The 18,285-nt window shown below is 38.1% G+C and overlaps 1 protein-coding gene across 1 annotated transcript in view; it reads right to left on the bottom strand.

Annotated features, from left to right (window-relative positions):
- Window positions 1-406: 406 nt before the first annotated feature.
- Window positions 407-18,285, bottom strand: part of TMEM108 (transmembrane protein 108) — a 437,914-nt gene continuing 420,035 nt past the window's right edge. Inside the window, 4 exon segments of the mRNA XM_053714287.1 lie at window positions 407-1,070; window positions 11,777-11,798; window positions 11,800-11,899; window positions 11,902-11,928. Coding sequence (XP_053570262.1) covers window positions 948-1,070; window positions 11,777-11,798; window positions 11,800-11,899; window positions 11,902-11,928 — 272 coding nt within the window. The 3' untranslated portion in view covers window positions 407-947.

The raw sequence follows: 18,285 nt of genomic DNA, 5'->3' as shown, positions 1-18,285 counted from the left end.
CAGTTGGGTGAACACAAATCCACATGTTTTCTATTGACATTAAAGTGACATTGTACTGTAAAATGTTCTTCCCTTTAATGTGTTCCCAATCATCTATTTTACCAGCTGAAGTGTATTAATTACTTAAAAATATCTCCTTTACCTTTATCTTATAATTTGAAATAGAAAATGTTGCCTGTTTCAAAACGGCATTCCTGCAACAGCTTTGAATATAATAAACTCTTATCAGCTGCTTGCGAGAGTACATTGTCCCAATAACTACATTTTTTTACATGGAATATATTACTGCTATTTTTAAGAAACAATACTGCATATGTGGATTTTCACTATTTGTGTGTATTCTGGAATCTCACACTTAAATAAACAAAATGATTTAATAACTCATGGACCCTTTTTATTTATTTTTTTACATATAAATAACTTTATTTATAAAGCCACAGTTTATCCTGTAAAGTTTTACCACAATTGTAAAAAGATGACAATTCTTAGGAAAAACAAGCTCAAAACATTTGAATTAATAAGAGGAGGGGGTTACACAAAGCATATTTATAAGATATATGTACCCAGAGCTGCAACTAGGATATATTTGCTGATGGGGAGGAATAGGCTAAAACTAAACTAAACTAAACCAGATATTTGCAGCTCTTTTGTTCTTTATCCAAATCTTTATCCTGATGTTTTCAGCCCCAGCGTTTCTGCCATGGTTTTTGAGAATTTAGTGCCCAAAAGAGGAGGAACCAAAGGTTGGTTCAAGAAACTACTTAACTACACACCTCTAAACCTGAAATTATAAACAGATTTTTAATCATCTAAATCACTAATTGGAGACCTATTGATCAACTGTTTTTCTGTCTTCTAAGATGAGCTACTAATATTTGTAGCTTGGTCAAAAATCAGTTCTTGCACCTTCTAAATGCAGTACTCCTTAAAAATGGCCCAGATGACAATCAGATTTCGGAAACTTGTTCATGTCCAGCAAAAAGTGTTTCCTGACAAAAGGGATTTACAAGGACCATTCCGCTGTTTCTGTAATCACCGTTAGCTGGGGAGCGCGGTTCAGAGAGATGGTCCTATAGGAAGAATAACAGGTGTTAGTATAATGCAGAGTATTACATATAACGGTGTACAATCTCCATTACCCATAAAAGAACATATTTAATTCATGAAATGACTCTAAAGAGTTTGTGTAAATTGTTGTCAGTGAAATATTTGTACTAATATTCTTTTAACAAATAGACAAAGCATTGGATGATGCCATATAAAAAGAACATTAAACATTTATTGCTCTCCCTAAATAGATTAAAAAAAACTAAATAGATGTTTTGGGAAATTTGCAGTATTTTGAAAACCTAGGTTACAGATTTAGCTTTTTGGCCTTTCTAGGAAGTATGAGATAATACACAATATTTACACAAAAGGGTTTACATTTTTTTTACCCTAATGCTATAAAAAGAACCTGACGAAAACTAATTTTGCTAACCAATTCTAGCGCAAATTAAACTGAAATGTCCCATAAAGCGCTAGATTATAACCGGAGAGCAAAAATGCAAATGCAATGGAGTGTTATTGCTGGAGTGCAATCCATACTGCTTGTATTTTTGCCCTGGTATTACAAGTCCATAGCTAATTAACAATGTGCGTGTGGTACTATAATGCGTTATACAACATCCAAGTTGGGTAGCACAGGTGCATTCTTTCCCCTCATATAATAGAGATCTATAAAGCAGCAGACTAAAATTCATGTGAAATAATGCTTAAAGGGACAGTATACTATAAAATAGTTTTTGCCCTAATGTGTTTCCATTACTTTTTTTTACCAGCTGCAGAGTATAAAATGTATGAAATTTGCTTTTTTAAGGCTTATTTGTGTAAGAATGAGCTGATTTTGTGTTTTGAAACCACAACCTAATAAAATGGGTTGAGCTTGTAGGTATAATCAGATCTAATTACTTTATCACATTGTGAACATATACCTGCTTCTTTATCTTATATCTGTCCAAAAAACAATCACCAATACTTGGAGAGAACAATGGAAAATTAACATGTTATTACCTTATCTCTTCTGTAACCCACTGGGAGTGTAATTTCTTCTACTGGCTGTGTTAACACAGCTTGGCCTTGAGGCCAAAAACTTTCAAGATGGGTGGGGATACCACAGGCTAAATAAACTAATTCACATGCCAATATAAGGTTAATGAAAATACTTGTAAACAATTTAATGCACTCCAGCAGGTAAAGTGAATTATTGGGAACAAATTAAAGGGGAGAACATTTTTGAGTAAACTGTCCCTTTAAGCACTAAGTCAGTGGATCACAGCATCCTCTTAAATACAGGAGTTTTTGGTTAAGTTCTTTGCTATACATCTTTCATGTTTTGAATGCACAATAGCAAGAAATAATAGTTCAAGTGAATGTCAAGTTACTAATAGTGCCCCACTGCATTGGATAGACTTTTAAAAATTAACAAGCGTTTAATTCATTAAATCTTTTATATGTATATATTTTGTCAAATTGATTGATAGATGATGATTCCGGGAGGGAAACAAGGATTGGTTCTTTTACAAATCGTCATCTGTCAATCAATTTGACAAAATGGCGAAGGGGAGAGCTGCGCTTATCGTCGCAACGGTATATAGGTAAAAATTCTGCAAAATATACAGGGAGTGCAGAATTATTAGGCAAATGAGTATTTTGACCACATCATCCTCTTTATGCATGTTGTCTTACTCCAAGCTGTATAGGCTCGAAAGCCTACTACCAATTAAGCATATTAGGTGATGTGCATCTCTGTAATGAGAAGGGGTGTAGTCTAATGACATCAACACCCTATATCAGGTGTGCATAATTATTAGGCAACTTCCTTTCCTTTGGCAAAATGGGTCAAAAGAAGGACTTGACAGGCTCAGAAAAGTAAAAAATAGTGAGATATCTTGCAGAGGGATGCAGCACTCTTAAAATTGCAAAGCTTCTGAAGCGTGATCATCGAACAATCAAGCGTTTCATTCAAAATAGTGAACAGGGTCGCAAGAAGCGTGTGGAAAAACCAAGGCGCAAAATAACTGCCCATGAACTGAGAAAAGTCAAGCGTGCAGCTGCCAAGATGCCACTTGCCACCAGTTTGGCCATATTTCAGAGCTGCAACATCACTGGAGTGCCCAAAAGCACAAGGTGTGCAATACTCAGAGACATGGCCAAGGTAAGAAAGGCTGAAAGACGACCACCACTGAACAAGACACACAAGCTGAAACGTCAAGACTGGGCCAAGAAATATCTCAAGACTGATTTTTCTAAGGTTTTATGGACTGATGAAATGAGAGTGAGTCTTGATGGGCCAGATGGATGGGCCCGTGGCTGGATTAGTAAAGGGCAGAGAGCTCCAGTCCGACTCAGACGCCAGCAAGGTGGAGGTGGAGTACTGGTTTGGGCTGGTATCATCAAAGATGAGCTTGTGGGGCCTTTTCGGGTTGAGGATGGAGTCAAGCTCAACTCCCAGTCCTACTGCCAGTTTCTGGAAGACACCTTCTTCAAGCAGTGGTACAGGAAGAAGTCTGCATCCTTCAAGAAAAACATGATTTTCATGCAGGACAATGCTCCATCACACGCGTCCAAGTACTCCACAGCGTGGCTGGCAAGAAAGGGTATAAAAGAAGAAAATCTAATGACATGGCCTCCTTGTTCACCTGATCTGAACCCCATTGAGAACCTGTGGTCCATCATGAAATGTGAGATTTACAAGGAGGGAAAACAGTACACCTCTCTGAACAGTGTCTGGGAGGCTGTGGTTGCTGCTGCACGCAATGTTGATGGTGAACAGATCAAAACACTGACAGAATCCATGGATGGCAGGCTTTTGAGTGTCCTTGCAAAGAAAGGTGGCTATATTGGTCACTGATTTGTTTTTGTTTTGTTTTTGAATGTCAGAAATGTATATTTGTGAATGTTGAGATGTTATATTGGTTTCACTGGTAAAAATAAATAATTGAAATGGGTATATATTTGTTTTTTGTTAAGTTGCCTAATAATTATGCACAGTAATAGTCACCTGCACACACAGATATCCCCCTAAAATAGCTATAACTAAAAACAAACTAAAAACTAATTCCAAAACTATTCAGCTTTGATATTAATGAGTTTTTTGGGTTCATTGAGAACATGGTTGTTGTTCAATAATAAAATTAATCCTCAAAAATACAACTTGCCTAATAATTCTGCACTCCCTGTATACATATAAAAAATTGAATGAATTAAACCCTTGTTATCTTTTAAAAGTCTATCCAATGCCGTGGTGCACTATACGTAACTTGACATTCACTTTAATACTTGTTTTTTAAAAGCGATAAATGTGAAATTGGTATTTCAGAATGCTCTTAAAGTGAAAGTCAATCCTAGCGTTTGTGAAACACTAGGGTCTACCATTGGAACAAATAAATTGGACTTTCAGTCATGAAGTGAAAAATACTTCATGCAGGAACTCCTTTATTTGTTTCAAGTGTTCGCCGCACTGAGCTCCTCAGGCAGCCAGCACAGCCAGAGAAGTGAGGTTTTCCCCTCTTTGTCATTAGCCGTGTGGGTTATATCAAAAGCAAAAAAAAGATCTCAATTATTTAACAATGCAACAAAGGGCTATAAAATAAATATACATTATCAACTAATGTAAAATGCTTGTGCAAAATGGGGTTGTGAGTTGCAGGTTCCCTAAGTGTGGTGCTATTACTAATCCATATAAAAGAAACACTAATTAGGCGATTATAAATGAGTCTACCTATGTTTGTAAATGCCTCTGTAGTTTTTGCTTATTTGTCCTAAATAATAAAAATATGTCATATGCTGCCTTTGAAACATATATTTTGCTTTGATTTATGAAGCATGGTTGTGATTGGTCATTAGACATGTGCATTCACAAATGCCAAAAGGGGAGGCCGTAAGCGCGCATCCGGCAATTTTCAGATTTTTCTTGTGAAAGTGCAACACACTAATGTCTGTGCAATTCCAGAACTTAGTGTGTTACACTTTCACAAGAATAAATCCAGCTCTGAAAATTGCTGACTGTGGCTTGTGGCTACTATCTTTGCATACTTGCTTGCTCCAGAAAAGTAAGAATACTGTACACATCTCTTATGGTCATACATATGATATTCCACAAATTAACAAAATAAATGGATGAAATATACAGTGTATGCATATGCCTGCTACTGTCTTTCTTTAGTAAAAGCAATTCTATTTTTGAGTCTAAATATACTCCAAGTTAAAAGGATATTAAATTGTGCTTGTAATGTGCTCCCTAGAAAGGCCAATAAGCAAATGATGTGACCAGCAAATGTTGCAAATCAAATTTTTACACAAATTGCAGCATTTTAAAAACTAAGGTTTACAAATTTTGGGTGAGATTACATATACGGCGCAGGCTTTAGCGCAATTGCTAAAACCCACGCCGCCCGTAATTTCACCTTGCTAATCGTGTATAGCAATAAACCCCCACCGGAAGTTAATAAGTGCCATAAGTCGGATAAACTAGTGATGTCAAGAAATGACCGTAAATACAAATTTCTGGAGTCGCCAGTGACTTACGGAACTTTAGAAACTGCCGGCGACTAAGAAAAAAAATAAATAAAATAAAATCTCCCGTAAAAGGTCTAACCCGCTCCCAAAAATAAACCGGACACATAAAAACCTCTATATCCGCCATCAAACCCACATCGCAAATAATAATAAAAGTATTAAACCAAAACCGGCGTCAACCCCCCACAACGCAATAGCCTAATTAAACTATTAACCCTTAAACCGCCATTCACATACATCGTAATCTACCTAATAAAAGTATTGACCCCTAAATCCACCAGCCCCAGCATCGCAAACTACTTAATAAAAACTATTAACCCCTAATCCGCCATTAACCCACAACGCAATAAACCTAAAAAATCTATTAACCCCTTAAACCACTAAACCCCACAATGCAAATAACTAATCACTAAGCCCCCAAACTTAACACCCTGTAAATTAACCCCATTACATAAATTAAAATAATGCTAAATTACAATTAAAATAAAAAACCTAACATTAATTTAAAAAAAACAAAAAACAAAACTAAGTTTAAATTAAGCTAAAATTACAGAAAATAAAAATGTCTAATATTACATAAAATAATAAACAAAAATTATCAAAAATAAAAAAAATGATACCTAATTCCTATGAAAAATAAAAAAGCCCCCCCCAAAATAAAAACACCCCCTAATCTAATACTAAACTACCGATAGCCCTTAAAAGGGCCTTTTGAAGGGCATTGCCCTATGTTAAACAGCTCTTTTTTATTTTGGCAAATAATATATAATATTTTTTTTTTAAATATTTCTACAGTGTAGGATACCCCCTTATACCCCGACCTCCCTGATCCTCCCCAAACACTCTCTAAACTTCCCCCCTCTGACTCTTGGGCTCCATCTTAGGTACTGCAGCTGTCTGCCAGTATTTTTTATTTTTATTATTATTATTGCTTTTATAATTATATGTTTTAGGTACTTTAACCACCTCCCCCCACCCGCGATCTTTAGTAAGGGGGGCACCCCACACCCCCAGATCGCCTTTTCAGTAGCGTAGCTGCCCTGTCTCTTTACTTAAGTTTTTTCCGCAGCGGTAGGGCCCCTCCCACTTCCTCCTGCTCCCCTCCCCCCGCTCCCTGCTGGCCCGCCCGCCCACAACCTCCCGCTGGCTCCAGCAAAAGATAGTTACAAACGGTGACACACACAATGTCACTGTCTGTAACGATCAGCGCATCTGCCCTCATATGGAGGCGGAGCACCGATCTTGCTCCGCTCCATATGCGGGAGATGCCTGAAGCTTGCTGGAGCATCCTGAAGCGACGACGTATATATACATTGTGCGGTACGATAGACAAGTACCGCACAACGTATATATACGTCGTATTGGGTGAAGGGGTTAAATAACTTTCCAATTTACTTATGTTATCTCATTTCCTATGTTTTCTTTATTCTCCTGATTTAATTTGTTAAAAAGCAGAGATGTAAACCTCAGGAGCGTGCATGTGTCTGGAACACTATATAGCAGCAGTTTTGCAAGAATGTTATCTATTTGACAGAACACTAGATGGCAGCACTGTTTCCTGTCATGTAGTGCCCCAGACACATTCCTAGTTATCTTTTCAACAAAGAATGCTATTGGAATTAAGCAAATTTGATTATAGAAGTAAATTGGAAACTTCTTTAAAATAGTATGCTCTGTCTGAATCACAAAAGAAAATGTCTGGGTTTTATATCCCTTTAACTCACATCCAGTGGCGTCACTAGGGGGGTGCGGGGGTGCGGGCCGCACCTGGGTGACACCCTCCAGGTGTAACCCAAATACAAAACAAATACAATGTTGAGATGCATAGATTATTTTTTATTAGAGGGGCTGGCATTTGTGAACATTAGTGGTACTGGGGAAGTTGTAGACACACAATTTTTTTGCCCCTTGAGCCAGTACTGCAATTTCAACAAATAGTTTTCCCGGCTGCTTTTGCTTGTTTGTACTTTGCTTCTCCCCTGGCCCAATTTCTCTATGATTGTTGTGGGCGTGCCGTGGGCTTGCAAAGTTGCGCTGCTAGCCTAAACCTGCCTGCCTATCTGTGCTCACTGCTCAGTGACATGTGGAGCAGTGGAGTCACTCACTGCTGTGCTGTCTCTCTCTAAACGGGAACTGGGAAATTGTGAGGGGATGCCTGGCACCTGACCACATGACTGTTTGACACTGTCTCTAAAGTGAAGGAGCCACGTATGATGCCCACCAGACCTTTACGGTTACGTACACTAAGTGCACACTGAACAGGTAGGAGGCGGGCGGGGGTCTGGGGTGGGCAGAGTGCAGAGGTGATTGACCATAAGAAGCGGTAGGCACGTGGCCCAGGGCTGTGCACTGACAGACTTGGAACAGAGTCAGAGAGCAGAATTTTCATAGTTTGCGCATCTAAACCTTTTCTTCAGTGATTTATTTTAGAGTGCTCTGTTTATCTTTCATTTGATGCTCTGCTGAGCCAGGGAGCAGCTCTAGGCATGAGCTTCATAATTAATGCAGTGTAGTTTACATATTTTGTATGTGTGTGTCTGAGTTTTTGTGTGTGTCTGAGTTTTTGTGTGTGTCTGAGTTTTTGTGTGTGTCTGAGTTTTTGTGTGTGTGTGTGTGTGTGTCTCAGTGTTTTTGTGTGTGTGTGTGTCTCAGTGTTTTTGTGTGTGTGTGTGTCTCAGTGTTTTTTTGTGTGTATGTCTGAGTGTGTTTCTGAGTGTTTGTGTGTGCATCTCAGTATGTTTTTAAGTGTGTCTGTGTGTTTGTATGTGTGTGTGCCTGTGTTTTTCTGTGTGTCTGCTTTCTGGGGGGGGGGGGGGTGACACCATAACTTATCGCACCCGGGTGACACCACCCTAGTGACGCCACTGCTCACATCCCTCACGTCTTAAACCATTAAAATAAGCTCACTGTTTGGAAATCTCTGTCCCAACAAATTAGTATGTTCACCCTTACACCTGTTTATAGCCATCTAGTCAAAGTCATATCTAAGCAATGCTAGAGTTATAAATATTTATCTCATAAAATAAATTAGATTTATACAATTGGGGGACTATAGGTACACGCTAGATCACACTTGGGACTAAGGTATCTTATAATATTGAATGATTCATTTCAACTAATTAATAAACTAATAACAAATATGTAATATTTATAATGCATGTGTTTTACTAATATCAACCCTCATCTTTTAAATTTGCTAAATTATACCTAAATCCACCTCATTAACCAATATGGCCCAGATTACAAGTGGAGCACTTTAATAGCTCATAGTGCATATCAATATCGCTGGACCACACTAAAATTGGTATTACAAGTCCATGTAAAACAGATTTACCAGAGAAGGTTTAGTGTGGCTAACATCCCTTTTGCGCATCCTGTACACTCAATGCATATCGCAACTGTGCTAAATATTGCTCATATTACAAGTTTAAAGTTATGGGTTGTGCTTGAGCGCTAGAAAAATTAATGCAACATGAGACCTAAAGTAAAATGTTAGGACTTCACAAAACGAATATAAAACATATTTAAAAAGTAAAATAAAACATATTTAAGATATTTAATATAAAATATCTTTATTATTGAAATGTTTTAAAATGGGTTAAAAAAAAGGATATGGTAAATGTCAAGATGTGGGAAGTGCTCAAAAGCGTAATCACAGGAACATGGTGTCGCTCAGGGGCGTAACTAGAAACCACAGGGCCCAGGTTCAAGAATCTAAGTAGGGTACCCCCCATCTTTTTTTTTCTCAACATAATAATGTCAAAATTCCACTTTCATGTTTTTGATAGCGCCTGCAATTTTAAACAAATTTCTAATTTACATCTATTATCTAATTTGATTTATTCTCTTGTATCCTTTATTGAAAAGGCTCAGAAGCAGCAGCAGTGCACAGCTTGGAACCTATGTGCTGATTGGTGACTGTGCATATATGCCTATATATATTTATATAAGTATTTAAAACAAAGTGGAGGGTATCTGTACTCTCACTCTGCACTCTCACTTCCACAGCGTCAGCGAACATTGTGCCAGATCCAAATATATATATATTTTAAACAAAGTGTATACATATATACAGTATATATACATATATCTCCTGATAATGTTTCATTTTTATCTATATTGTTAAATATACATGTACAAATACCAAACCATTACCTTTATTTGTCCTGCATTCTCATTAGCCAAGATGCCTATACATTTTGAACCCAAAAACAAAAACTAGCACTACAATTTATGACAAAAGGAACAGTTTCAAATAAATTTAGGTTAATATTGTAAAGTATGTACTGTACCAAAATAAAATGATTTAATGTGCCCCTAACACATACATTAACATAATTAACAAATCATGCATTTAAGCTAGAATGAAATGTGCTGAAATGAAAGCACCATCAATTAAACTTATTGTAACCACTTTTAGTATAAAAGGTTACAGAGCATTGGCAGATAAGGGGTTATTATTATATTTCATAAGTTTATTATGTGGCAATCAGGTTAGAATAGCATGGCTTCTCACACATGCCCAGGATCTGTGCACACTTTTCTAATGCTAGAGTCCTTAGGTGTCCATAACAAGTTGGATATATTTCCTACCCATTAGGAGGAGGTCAAGAACCCTCACAAAAGCTTTAATCCCTCCCACCTCCTCCCCCCACTCAGTTTGTTTTTGGCCTCCGAGGAGAGAGTTTGAGAGAGATGCTCTGCAAGCAACATTTTATTATTTTCTACCCAATTATTTATTGGGAGCTCAGACCTGACTTAAGACCCAGTACCCCTCTTCCATCAGGGAAGACGTCAGGATAATTCTGAGTGGAAGCAGGGTAGAGGAATACCTCATTTATGGCATGTCAGTACCATCACGGGTAAATCTCTCTGCCATAATTGCCCTTAGGCGTCGCGGGGACCTGTCCTTTAGCCTCCACCCAAGGGGTTGCAGGTATATCCGCAACTATCCTCTGCAGTATATTTACTTCCGCTGGATAGGGGTCTCTAGGAGATCAGCAATCTGTGAGGGAGAAAAGGCCTGGTAAGATTACAGTGGATGGGGTGGCTGCAGTCCAGGTAAATGACTCAGAAACTAAAAACAGCTTTCTTTTATAGGTTACTACCTAGTTGGGGGTTCACAGCCTTTACACATAGAGCTTTACCTATGTGTTTTAAAAACAGCATTTCCGGAATTCAGACTCAAAAACATCTTTATTTCATTCCATAATAACCCCTCAGCAGGCTCTCCACTATTGTTTTTTTGCATGTATTTGCTTTTTTCCGGTCAAAAAAGAAAAGAATCACTGTCTCTTTCAGAAAACTGCTAACTGCCTTATACTCTTTGTGGATGCAGTTAGGGTAGGAGTCAGAGGGGGGGGGGCAATCAAAGGGAAGTATTTTATACATTTAAAAAGTGTTTTTGTGTTTTTACTCACAGGCTTGGGCCTGCATATTGTTTTGGCACCCTTTTCTCTGTCTTTCACCGGATCAGTGCTGATGATATGATATGACAGCCAGTGCCAGCTGTTTGACAAAATGCAAATTTATAATAAATAGAAGTGCATTTAAAGGAATTAAAGGGACAGTCTATTAAGGAATTTATATGTTTAAAAAGATAGATAATCCCTTTATTACCCATTCCTCAGTTTTGCATAACCAACACTGTTATATTAATATACTTTTTACCTCTGTGATTGCCTTTTATCTAAGCATCTGCAGACTGCCCCCTTATTTAGTTCTTTTGACAGACTTGCATTTTAGCCAATCAGTGCTAACTCCTAGGTAAATGCATAGGAGTGAGCACAATGTTATCTAAATGGCACACATGAACTAGTGCTGTCTAGCAGTCAAAAAAGTGTCAAAATGCACTGAGATAAGAGGAGGCCTTCAAGGGCTTAGAAATTAGCATTAGCCTACCTAGGTTTAACTTTCAACAAAGAATACAGAGAGAACAAAGCAAATTTGATAAAAGTAAACTGGAAAGTTGTTTTAAAATTTAAATCATAAAAGTTTAACTTTGACTAGACTGTCCCTTTAAATGCTATGTAAAATATGATTCCTTATAAGAATCTCTACAAATTATTTTCTCCTGTTAGAAAATATATGTGAACATGGCATTCAAAAATCATTCACTTTGTGCTAATTAATATGACACACTGCACTGTCAGGGACACAAAAGAATCTCCTCTGAATATCTGGGCTGTATTTGTGTTCATTAGTGAAGCTAAATTACCTCAGATGTTTCCAGGGACTGATCTCTCTAGTAATTCCACAGCATGTTTATTGAAGTAGTCCATAGTTATTGCATTATTCCAGTAGCTCAGATTATTCTCTGGATTTGATGTCTTCTTCTTCGTCTCATGCAGCACACGGTCAATAAGACGGCTGAAATAGAAGACAGATAGTGGCTGTGAGTGGAAATCATTTTATTACTAGAGAATATATCTGCCAGGGCACAATGTATGTCTGTGAGAATGTAGATCTGTGAGTTATCTGTACACAAAACAGATCATGAAATGCAACATTTTAGGCAGTTGGAGGTAACATTTTTAGTGTTTCTTCTTGATAAAAGTGAAAAACGTATTTCCATCATCAATTCTGCATTCTACTCTTGCTTTTTCCTGGAAATTCTTCTAGTGCTGTTTTATGTCATGAGATTAGTGATTTTTTTTATAGTTTGAGGTCATCAGTGATGTCATCAGCAGTGTGTTAGCGTATATTTAAATTCTACATTTCCTGTTTGTTTCTTTTTTAGGTTTGAGAAAGCACATAAAGGATCCATGCATATCCCAGGTTTTTGTGTTTGACTGAAAATTAGATGCTGACTTAAAGGGACATTCAGCAACTCAAAATGTATTCACTTATGAAAGGATTTAATTATGCAATACAGTTTCCTGTAGATTCAATTTGAAATGTTAAATTTCCACACTTTCCAGAGAGGTTGGGAGGGTATTCCATGTAGTTTCAGAACACTGACCCCTCCGATATGCACAGTGATAATATATAAGAGCTAAATTATATACTGTATGTTCCTAATTGACCACCAGCTAAAGGGGCTCTGTAAAACACTGTTTTGTTTTGGCAATGCAGTGATTCAAATTTCTGATGCATTTATGAAAAAGGTAATTGCTACTCCATCCCGTTGTAATTTGAGTGTGTTACATATATTAGTAGTGGAAATACACAATCATTTGTGTGAAGTGCATCACACCTGGGAGCTCCAAATAACCAACCTTGTGTGACTGAAACCAAACACCTTTATCATATACTGTCTAGGGCAGTGTTTTTTCAACTCAGTGTGCCGTGGTACACGTAGTGTGCCGTGAGAGATCCTCAGGTGTGTCCACGGCAGAATGACAACAGTGTGACATATTTTTTAAACTTTGCTTGTTTTTTACTCCCAGTGCAGGGTAGTTTGTAGGAGGCATGGCATAACAGCACAATACATACAGTATGTGTGTGTTTGTGTGTATGTGTATATATATATATGCTGTATTAGGCTACAATGTGTGATTTTTTTAATTTTGGGATGGTGGTGTGCCACAGGATTTTGTTATGTAAAAATGTGTGCCACGGCAAAAAAAAAAGTTAAAAATCACTGGTCTAGGGGATTGGGTGGGTCTGAGCCCTTTCAGGCTAACGGCCTTCAGCAGGTCATCCATCCGTGGATTTCTAAATAACCTGTTTGTTTTACATGTTCGATTAGTAAGTGAGGACTTTGATAAACACCTTGTTGCTTTTGCTAACTGGTAAGTAAGTAGAATAAGCATACAGGTAGATCTTGTATATCAAATTGTAGTATGTGGTAATGCTTTGCTAGGTAGGGATAGAAGATGATTTACTATTTCTCTAATCCATTACTTTTATTTATTGACTCACTTCTAAAGACATGGATGGCAGATTTAAATGAGCCTTGGCACTTTTACAGTTGTGGTTTAGAGTTGTGATATCCAACATAAGTTAAAAAGGTCTCATTTTTTTAATTAATATACTTACCTGATACAAACATATTCCTTATTCCTCACTGGTCCTTGTAATCATGGTGTGAATGTGTGTTTTACTATGTAGGTGAAGAGCAGCTATGTGTGCTTCCAGCAGAACCCAGAACTTAAAGTGAATGTAAATTTGATGCTAAAGTGCCCGTTTTTAAAACTTTGATGTCAGAAATGATTGATAGGTCATCCTCCAATCACAGCTTCCCCCCCGGGGGATTCAGTGTCTGATTCACTGCTGTGATTGGAGGAAGCCGGTTGCCTCATTTTAGACCCAGGGTGAGGCTTTGAAACGGGCGGAGAAGCTGGAGCTGCTGTGAAGATTAAAAGGTAAGTTGTTTTTTTTTTTCACAAGCAGGAGTGAAATGAAAATTTGATGAATAAAGTGCCCCTGTTTTTAATCAAAGTTTTAGAAACCAGGCACTTTAGCATCAAAATTTACATTCACTTTAATGGTGAAATTATATCTAACTACTTGTGACTATATAGCTGAACTAAGGGACAATAAATAAACTTGCCTATGGGAATATATCTGACTAGAGCATGAGTAGAGATGGAAAGGAAGGAAATAAAGAACCAACAGACAGAACTAATTGCCATGTTTAAATATACTAAATGTAAGATGAAATATGTTGATTTATCATATCTGCTGGGCTAACACCATTTTAATTACCCATAAACATAATTTTATTCTTAATTCTCTGTCAGAATTCTCAATGTATCTAATTAGATTGTATGGTCTACGCAGCAGGGACCTAATTCATCCCACTTGTATGCCTCGTAACGTTTATGTAAATTACAAAGTACTGTGAGCTTAACATGAAATTGATTTATTATATTTCTTTGTAAAGGAAATGTTCCTCTGAACTACTACAAATGGATATATCTATTTGTCATAATGAATCATGTCTTTCTCTTTTCATTAGAGCTGACAATTGAGAATAAGGTATATTTGTCTTTAAATTACAAGCCAATAGAAAGCATGAAATCAGTAGTGGACATATTCAATCACTGGCCCTGCTGCAAAAATTGTTTAGGCTCACCAAAGGTAACTCAGTAGTAAGCAATAATAATAATATACATGCTGCTCAGTATGATGATTTGGGGTAGGAAGATAGATAGATCAATATGCAACCTACACTAACAAAAGGCCCCCCTGCATTAGAATTGTACACATTCTGCACACAACTATGTATAGACCTATGAGCCCCCCCAGCACTTGGGCCCTGGGGACACCTGCACCTCCTGTACCAATGGAAGTTACACGCCTGTATAAGATGTTTTTCTGTAAGACCATTTTTTTTTTTAACCCCAAGCTTAATATAACATGTTTAGCTTTAATTCAGCTTTACCAGCAGAGATAATCAATCTATGTTATTGGCAAACCTTTATCTTGATATCATATTGGAATCATAGAGATCCATGTTGGAGCAAGCGTGAACAAATGCATACTCTTTAAGATTTGGGCATGTTGTTTCAGTGTCTGTGCAACTTAGAAGAGCATGTGACCCCAATGGAAAAAAAAATGGCAAATCTATTAAAGGAACATTAAACCCACATTTTGTCTTTCATGATTCAGATAGGAATACAATTTTGAACAACATTCCAATTTACTTCTATTATCTAATTTGCTTCATTCTTTAGATATCCTTTGTTAAAGAAATATCAATGCACATGGGTGAGCCAATCACACCGATGCATCTATGTTGAAGCCTCATCAGAAACTACTGACCTATCTAGATATGCTTTTCAGCAAAGAATTAAGCAAATTAGATAATAGAAGTAAATAAGAAAGTTGTAAAATTGTATTCTCTATCTGAATCATGAAAGTAAAATTTGGGTTTCATGTCCCTTTAACCCTCTGGTTAGCATATGGCCAGCACTAAAAAAAATAAAAAATATAATAAATCTATTACATCCATTAGATCCCTAATGTGAAACAAAAGAGATTCCTCTTTCAAGGTGAGGTGTTTTATGACCCTATAGAATGGTTTGAATAAAATGTTTGATGAATAAATGATAAATATTTAATTTAGTAGACCTGGTGATTTAAAACTCTCTGCTCTTCATCATCAGGTTCTAAGTTGTGGTGGCGGTCAACAAGAGGTATGCCCCCACCATATTAGAGATTAAACTCAAAATGTAATTACCCTAAAACGTTTAATTATTAGTAATAAAACAAAATTTCCAATGCAATTTGTTTACTTATTTCTTTCATAAAGGTGGTGAAAGTCCAAGATCCATTATTCCTGGGAATTATACACCTGGCCACTAGAAGGAAGCAAAGGTCCTAAAACTCCCAGAGCACCCTAAACCTTACTGGTAGCTAGTCTTGTCTTTGCCTTCGCAGGAGGAAGGTGAAGAAGGAAGATGCTCCAGGCGTGAAGGGTTCTCAGACTGATTTGAAGCCCAGTTTCCCCTCACAGAGCTACAGTCTGGACAGAGGGGATTTCACTGGAGTATGGTTAGAGGCACAAGAACACCCTATGGAAGTTAGTCCACAGGTCCTGCCCACAAGTGTCACAGGGATTGGTCCCTAGCCTCCTCCTGTTGGTTTAATGTTAATCTCTCTCTCTCTCTCTCTCTCCTCTCACTCCTCTCTCTCTCTCTCTCTATCTATCCATCTATCTATTATCTATCTATCTATCCATCATCTATCTCTCTCTCTATCTCTCTCTCTCTCTCTCTCTCTCTATCTCTCTCTCTCTCTCTCTATCTCTCTCTATCTCTCCTCTCTCCTCTCTCTCTCTCTCTCTCCTCTCTCTCTATCTCTCTATTCCCTACTGTCACGTACACTGGATTGGCTATCTACTGGAAAGCAGATTTTTCTGCTTATAGTAAGTCCAGTTGCAAGGTGCCTATCAGGTAAGTATGGAGTTTTCGTTGGCACCTGTTTCAATATAGCTATTAGTAGGTACCCACTTATGGTATATAATAGCCTGGGGACTATTATGGCAGGCATTTTTAGGCATGGTTTTAAAAGTACTGTTATTTTCACTTTATGTAGGACTTAAAGGAATATTCCAGCCAAAATTGGGAAATTCACATAGGTGCATTTTGGTATGGAACAGAAGCATTTTTGTAATATACAGGCAGTAGCAAAAATGCTTCTAATAAAAGCTATAGCTTGTTTCAAAAATGTATTTAAGTAGGACACTGCACCAGCATTTTAAACACAGCATTTATTCAGAGAGCCTAAGGGCTTGTGCCATCTGGTAATGACTCAACTTTGTTAATTTCTGACATGATACACAGCCCCACTGATTCTCTGAGCAGCTGCAGGTTTTAAAATGTGGGTGCAGTGACAATTATCTAGCTATGCTCACATGCACGTCAGAGAAAAATGTTAACACTAAAACAGTGATAACTTTTACTTAAAAGCAGTTTTTGACAATACATGTATATTACAAATAGTTTTCTATTCAAGAGATGTAATTAATCTATGTGCATTACATTTTTACCAGAATGTCCCTTTAGACCCCTTAGACGACCCGAGCCGGCAGGGTACGTCCTCTAAAGGATGTCAGTTAACGACCAACAGGATGTACCCTGCACGTCTCATTCTGGAAAGCAGCTGTGAAACGATCCGCTCGCTTCCAGCTGCTTTCCGGTTTATTGCAGTGATGCCTCGACATCGAGGGCATCCTGCAATAACACTTTCTGCCATCCATGCAGAGAGAGCAACTCTGTGGCCCTCTCTGCACCCGAGCATCGATGGCCGGTATCGTTGGTGGGGTGGAGCCGACTTGGGAGGCGGTGGGCCTGCCATCGGTGACTCTGTAAGGTAGAGGGGGGCGGGATCGGGGGCAGAGCCTTCAGGGGCGCGCACAGTGGGCGCGCGCGTGCACTGGGGGGTGGCGGGCGGGAGCGTGCACGGGCGGGAGCGGGTGGGATCCGCTACACACAGAAAAAAAGTTACAAGTAACAGTGTAAAAAAAAAATGAAATAAACTTTTTTTTGAAAAGCATCTAAGGGAACTGGAAGGGGTGGGGGGGTTGGTTAGGGGGGGGGGAGCTACACTACAGAAAAGGGACATTTTTAAAATAAAAAAAGCATATTTTTCACTAAAATGGGTACTGGCAGACCCAAGATGGCCACATTAAGTCAGAGGGGGAGGGTTAGAGAGCTGTTTGGGTGGGGATCAGTGAGGTTGTTGGGGGCTAAGGGGGATCCTACACAGAAGCAAATGTAAATATGCTAAAAAGAATGCACAAAAAGCCCAAATTTCCTTTATTTTAGGTACAGGCAGAGTTTCTGCCAGTACTTAAGATGGCGGGGACATTTGTGGGGTAGGGGAGGGAAAGAGATGTTTGGGAGGGATCATGGGGTCTGATGTTTAAGGTGGGAGCTGATCTCTACACTAAAGCTAAAATTAACCTGCAAGCTCCCTACCAAGCTACCTAATTAACCCCTTCACTGCTAGCCATCATACACGTTGTGATGCGCAGCGCCATTTAGCAGCATTCTAATTACCAAAAAGCAACGCCGAAGTCATATATGTCTGCTATTTCTGAACAAAGGGGATCACAGAGAAGCATTTACAAACCATTTGTGCCATAATTGCACAAGCTGTGTTTGTAAATGATTTCAGTGAGAAACCTAAAATTGTGAAAAATGTAACTTTTTTTTAATTTGATTTGCATTTGGCGGTGAAATGGTGGCATGAAATGTACCAAATTGGGCCTAGATCAATACTTGGGGTTGTCTACTACACTACACTAAAGCTAAAAACACCCCAAAAAGCTACTTA

The sequence above is a fragment of the Bombina bombina genome, chromosome 5 (assembly GCF_027579735.1).
Source record: "Bombina bombina isolate aBomBom1 chromosome 5, aBomBom1.pri, whole genome shotgun sequence".
Lineage (NCBI taxonomy): Eukaryota > Metazoa > Chordata > Amphibia > Anura > Bombinatoridae > Bombina > Bombina bombina.
The sequence above is the reverse complement of the archived record's forward strand: the minus strand, read 5'-3'. Positions and strand labels throughout refer to the sequence as shown.